Raw genomic sequence first — 6657 nt, 5'->3', positions numbered from 1 at the left:
GGTGAGGTCTCGCTGCCCAGGCGGGTCTCGAACCCGCGGGCTCAGGCAATCCACTCACCTCAGCCTCCCAAAGGCACGGGATTATAGGCTGAGCCACCATGCCCGGCTCTCTTTCATTATTCTTGATTTGTTTTGAAGTTTGCTGTTTTTCATTAGACTACCATATATCCTTTCCTTTTGAAAGTTTAGTTTTTCCTTCATTTTGGGGAAATTTCCCTGTATGGAGTTTCTGAATTTTTTCAGTGTTTCACCTGTAGTCTTTATCCTTTTATTGGAACTTCTGTGTCTTCCATATTAGTCATCTAATGTTATAATATTTTTTTCTTTCTATTCACAAGTATTTCTTCAAGCCTTTCCTCCAAATCACGGAATTGATTTTCAGTTATATATGTTGTGTTTGTGTCATTTTAGTTCTCAGTTAATTTCCTTTGCAATGCATCTCACCTGTTTTTGAGCTCCTGTTTCATAGGGTTTATATTAAAATTAATTCTTGGATGCATTTCTCCCTATTGAGAGCCTGCTATTAATCTTATATCTGGGCCTACTTAGCCTAGCCAGAGATGTATGCTATTAGTGGGGACTTTGGCTACCACTGTATTGTTAGGTGGCAAACCCTAGTGATTCTTTCTACCTTTACTGATGGTCCTGTAAAGACTTTTTATTTTATTTTAATTTATTTATTTACTTTTTTTTAGTCAGAATCACTCTGTCATATAGGCTGGAGTGCAGTGGCACGCTCACGTCCTCTGCAGCCTTGACCTGCTGGGTTCAGGCGATCCTTCTGCCTCAACCTTCCAAGTAGGTGGAACTACAGGCATGAGCCACCATACCTGGCTAATATTTTTATTTATTGTATAAATGAGGTCTTGCCAAGTTGTCCAGGCTGGTCTTGAACTCCTGGATTCAGCCAATCCTCTCACCACCACCTCCCAAAGTGTTGGGATTACAGACATAAGCCACCATACTCAGTAAGACTTTATCTTAGTGGTCTTGTTTGTTACTTTTTCTCAGTTCTGCTTTCCACTGTTCATTCTGTCTCTCTCCAAATTATTAATTATTGGTGAGGATTCTCAAAAGTTTGTTAGTTGACCTTCTTTCTTTAATATTGCTTCTTGTCTGGGATGTAGCGACAAGGCCATGGATATAGGAACAAGGTTAGGAGATAGTCTCTTGCTGGCATATATAGCGCCTTTGTGCAAATTAGAAAATAGTGCCCCATTAGAGGGGACAGCTCTTATAGCTTGGCAAATGGGCCACAGATTGACTTTCATCCCTAGTTTACCTCCTCAGCTAAGCAATCTTCAGCAGGGACAACCTACCTCATCAGACTCAAGGTCTCTTTAGGAGATGGTACTCATTCCCCCAGAATTTTTTATTTCCTGCTTTGTCGATCATTTAAAAAAGTTAATGACATAATTGTACATACTTTTTTTTTTTTTGAGTTGGAGTCTCACTCTGTCGCCTGACTGGAGTGCAGTGGCTGCTCCCGGCCACCGCAGCCTCAACCTGCTGGGCTCCGGCGATCCTTCCGCCTCAGCCTTCCAAGTAGCTGAAACTACAGGTGCACGCTACCACACCTAGCTAATTTTTGATTTATTGTAGAGATGAAGTCTCACCAAGTTGCCCAGGTAGGTCTCGAACCCTCAGGCTCAGGCAATCCACTCACCTCAGCCTCCCAAAGGTGCGGGATTACAGGCTGAGCCACCAAGCCCGGCTGTGAAGCATATTTTTAAAACAATCTTTGATAGATTTAAGGAAAGTATATTCTTCATGAGCAATGAGAAAAAATATTTGGTTTTGTAGGAAACAAACACAATTGTTTGATAATGAGTTTGTATTACGTGATGATTAAATGTGCCTTATCTTTATAGAAACATGTTTTTTCTGTACTATTTAAAAGTTGTTTCAAACATTGTCTTTTAAAATATTGCTTTAGGGGTATCCGATTTTAATCTTCGTGTTGCATTGCAAACACTTTTGAAAGAATACTGTGAAGTGTGCAAGTCTCCCAAAGAGAACAAGTTTTGTAGTTTTCTGCAGACATCTAAGATTCGACCTCGGAAGAAAGCAAGAAAGTACCTGTATGCAGTAGGTAAGAGCATTTTAAAAAGTAATAGATAACTTGGCATGGTAGCACGCACCTGTAGTTCCGGCCACTTGGAAGACTGAGGTGGAAGGATCGCCTGAGCCCAGCAGGCCGATGCTGGGGTGGCTGTGAGCTTGCCACTGTACTCCGGCCTAGGCAATGGAGAGAGACTCCAACTCGAAAAAGAAAGTAATACAAATTTTCTTTATTTCCAGGATCAAAATCTTTTAATATTTTATTGCTATACATGTCAGAATATGCAGGTATGTCAAAGAGGCATATTGAATTTCACATACAGATTTATAAATTATAAATTATATATATATAAATGTATAAGTTATAAGGCTAAGATTTATAAATTGCATTTATATATTATGGTGACCACATCTATTATGGTGAGCACATCTAAAAATAAATTGCTACTCATTGGACATCTGTTATTCTGTGATCTAAATCTTTGGATTCTTTTTTTTTTTTTGAGTTGCAGTCTTACTCCGTCACCCAGGCTGGAGTGCAGTAGCATGCTCATGGCCACCCCAGCATTGACCAGCTGGGCTCTGGTGATCCTTCCTCCTCAGCCTTCCAAGTAGCCAAAATTACAGGCGCACACTACCACGACTTGCTAATTTTTTGATTTATTGTAGACATGAGGTCTTGCCAAGTTGCCTGGCTGTTCTTGAACCCGTGGGCTCAGACAATCCCCTCACCTTGGTCTCCCAAAGTACTGGGATTACAGGCCTGAGCCACTGCACCTTGCCAATCTTTTCTTAGATTACCCAGTCATCATTAGATAACTGACTAAAGAAACACTGGTTTTTGTTTTTTGGGTTTTTTGCATCAGATTCTCACTCTGCTGGAGTGTAATGGCATGATCATGGCTCACCATAACCGGGACCCCCGGGACTAAAGCTATTCTCCCACCTCAGCCTCCCAAGCAGCTAGGACTACAGATGTGCCTGTAGTCTCTGCACCCAGCCGGAAGCAATGTTTTAAAAGTTAAAAATTTGAATTCTTGTGAAAAATAAAGAAAATAAATCTCAAGCGTTTGAACTTTTCACAATGTCTTAAATAGTCATGAGGCATTATAGGAATCAGTGTTCTCCAAAGTATAGTTGTACAGGATGTTCCATGGGAATATCAGAGGAACATATTAAAAATTGTTTTCATTTTTCTTTTAAAAAGCATTAAACTTTATCTTCAGGTTCTAGGACTTTAAAAAAAATAAATAAATAAAAAGCATGGAGCTTTATCAATATTTTATATGTATAAAGCAAAAGATTGTCCAGATCTATATAAATAATGTTATTATATAAGTACTTTATATATGCTGTGACTTATAGTTTATTTATAATTATATGTAAAATTTTAAGCAGATAGTAACATTTAAGTATACAGCTTTTTTGTGTGTGTGTTGGAGTCTCACTCTGTCACCCAGACTAGAGTGCAGTGGCTACTCCCGACTACTGCAGCCTTGACCTGCTGGGCTCCGGCGATCCTTCTGCCTCAACCTTCCAACTAGCTGGAACTACAGGTGCGCGCTACCATGCTCAGCTAATTTTTGATTTGTTGTAGAGATGAGGCCTCGCCAAGTTGCCCAGGCAGGTCTTGAACCCATGGGCTCAGAAAATCCACTCACCTTGGCCTCTCAAAGCACTGGGATTACAAATTGAGCCACTGAGCCCGGCGTATACATCTTTTGAGTACAGCTAAAATTGCTTTGTTGATTGGATGTGCAGTCCAAACACGATTTCAGCCACTATTTTTTCCTTTTTTTTTTTTTTTTTTGAGTCAGAGTCTCACTCTGTCACCCAGGCTGGAGTACAGAGGCATGCTCACGGTCACCGCAACCTCAACCTGCTGGGCTCAGGCAATCCTTCCGCCTCAGCCTTCCAAGTAGCTGGAACTATAGGCACGTGCCACCACACTCAGCTAATTTTTTTATTTATTGTAGAGATGAGATCTTACCGAGTTGCCCAGGCTGGTCACGATTCTGTGGGCTCAGGCAGTCTTCCTACCGTGGCCTCCCAAAGTGCTGGGATTACAGGCATGAGCCACTATGCCCAGCCTCAACCACTGTTTTTAATTTTAAAAAGATGCTAATGGAAGTCATAATGAGTTTCCTAACAAGACAGACAAGCAGCACCTAGATTTATATTTTGCCTAGCATTCTATTATAAGCAAGACTATGTGGCAAACCACTGAGGGTAACCTTACTGCATTTAAGCTACAATCTTTCAGGAATTGGCACATTTAAGAATAATATATTTTATTTTATACATATACATAGATATTGCAAGTGCTAAAGCAATTCTTTCTTGATATATAATAATTTTACTAAATGTTTGAGTGTAAAGGGCTAGATTTTCCTTATTACTGCTATTTCCATTTTTAGTAATAAGGGATTTGTTTTGTATTTCCTTTTCTTCTTTTGTTTAGGTGGATATACTCGGTTGCAAGGGGGGCGTTGGAATGATAGCAGAGCCCTTAGCTGTGTGGAACGTTTTGACACCTTTAGCCAGTACTGGACCACTGTGTCTTCTCTTCATCAGGCTCGAAGTGGGCTGGGAGTAGCTGTTCTGGGAGGGATGGTATACGCTATTGGAGGTAATAATAAAAATGATTTATTTCTCTTATTAGTATAGTTGGCTATATTCTTATATGCCTTATATATATTGGTATGTGATATACATATATATAGTTGTGCTCAATAAATATTTATTGAATAAATGAATGAAAGAAAAAGGAAACACAAGATGTTGAATATTTCATGCCAGAGATACTGTGATTTATCATAAACCAGAATACTTGGGTTTGTTTTTATTGTTGTTGTTTGTTTATGTTTTGAGTTGGCATCTCACTCTATCACTCAGGCTGGAGTGCAGTGGCATGGTCACGGCCACCTGAGCGTTGACCCACTGGGCTCAGGCAATCTTTCCGCCTCAGCCTTCCTAGTAGCCGGAACTACAGGTGCGCGCTACCATGCCCGGCTAATTTTTTATTTATTGTAGAGATGAGGTCTCGCCAAGTTACCCAGGCTGTTCTCAAACCTGTGGGTTCAGGCAGTCCCCTCACCTTGGCCTCCCAAAGTACTGGGATACAGGCTTGAGCCACCACGCCCAGCTGGGTTTGATTTGAGTTGTTTATAAAATGTGGCACCAAAATTTAGATCAATATTTATGATAATTTTTAAAAATTCTTTTTTATTTTTATTTTTGAGTTGGAGTTTCACTCTGTCGCCCAGACTGGAGTGCAGTGTCCACTCCCGGCCACTGCAGCCTCGACCTGCTGGGCTCCGGGGATCCTTCCACCTCAGCCTTCCAAGTAGTTGAAACTACAGGCACGCGCTACCACGCCCAGCTAATTTTTTGATTTATTGTAGAGATGAGGTCTTGCAAAGTTGCCCAGGCGGGTCTCGAACCCACAGGGTCAGGTAATCCACTTATCTTGGCCTCCCAAAGTGCAGGGTTACAGACTGAGCCACTGAGCCTAGCTAAAAAATTTTAAAAACTGCATTATGATTCATTTTTAATAAACCAAGTTGTCTGGACAGTAGATATATAGAAACCAAGTCAGCTAGACAGTGAGATACATTTCTGAACTGAAATCACTGTTTTCTATACTGTTATTAGTTAGTTCAGGCATGTGACTCACGCCTGTAATTCTATCATTTGGGGAAGGTGAGGTGGGAAGACCACTTGAGGCCAGGGGTTTGAGACCAGCATGGCCAACATAGCAAGACCTTGTCTTTACAAAACATTTTTAGTCAGGCATGATAGTGTGCATCTGTAGTGCCAGCTACTCAGGAGGCTGTGGTAGGAGTCCAATAGGTCAAGGATGTGGTGAGCTGTGACTGTGCCACTGTACTCCAGCCTGGGCGACAGAGTGAGGCCCTGACTCAAAAAAAAGAAAGAAAGAAATGCTAACACTTTTAAAATCAATAATTGATTCTGGCTAATATGTCTTTATAGCAAACCTAGGTAGGTCATATCTAAATCTTACAGGTAATCTTTTTGCTTTATTTTTATGGATCAGTCTAAAACACTAAAAGTTATATTTCAAAAATTTTATGATTATTTTCTGACCATGATAATATCAGTTCAAATTGTGAGAGATATAGGCACTATTTGATTTTTGTTTTTCTTTTGGAGGGTACATAATCATGTCAGCAAAACTGTTTATTAAATCAATAAATGCCATTGTATATCAGAAATTCCAACAAAGAAATTAGTTATTTTATTTTATTTTATTTTATTTTTTTCATGATGAGAAGAATTCAGGTATAACATGATAGGCAGTTTTCCCCCTGTCTGTATAACAGCCTTACTCTAGTCTTTTCTTAAATCTTAAAACAATGTGATCCAACATTTTGTGCAATTAAATTTTTAGATCCCACATGAAGCACCACAGTGGAGTATTACTATAGTAATAATAATAGTAGAAGTAATAATAGCAAAAATAAAAACCACACGCTTAAACTGATAATAATAAAAATTACATTTGAGACCAGCCTGGGCAATATAGTGAAACCCTGTCTCTACAAAAAAAAAACAAAAAAAAAAATTAGCTAGGCA

The 6657-nt window shown here is 39.7% G+C and overlaps 1 protein-coding gene across 2 annotated transcripts in view; it reads left to right on the top strand.

Moving 5' to 3' along the window:
• IPP (intracisternal A particle-promoted polypeptide) overlaps positions 1 to 6657 on the top strand; it is a 50302-nt gene that overhangs the window by 18089 nt on the left and 25556 nt on the right. For both annotated transcript variants that reach the window (XM_021714098.1, XM_008061368.2), the window contains exons 3-4: positions 1937 to 2092; positions 4523 to 4690. In XM_021714098.1, the coding sequence (XP_021569773.1) occupies positions 1937 to 2092; positions 4523 to 4690 (324 nt within the window). The remainder of the gene's footprint in view (positions 1 to 1936; positions 2093 to 4522; positions 4691 to 6657) is intronic.

Source organism: Carlito syrichta, unplaced genomic scaffold (genome assembly GCF_000164805.1).
Source record: "Carlito syrichta isolate Samal-C Ts95f unplaced genomic scaffold, Tarsius_syrichta-2.0.1 Scaffold305222, whole genome shotgun sequence".
Taxonomy (NCBI): domain Eukaryota; kingdom Metazoa; phylum Chordata; class Mammalia; order Primates; family Tarsiidae; genus Carlito; species Carlito syrichta.
The sequence above is the reverse complement of the archived record's forward strand: the minus strand, read 5'-3'. Positions and strand labels throughout refer to the sequence as shown.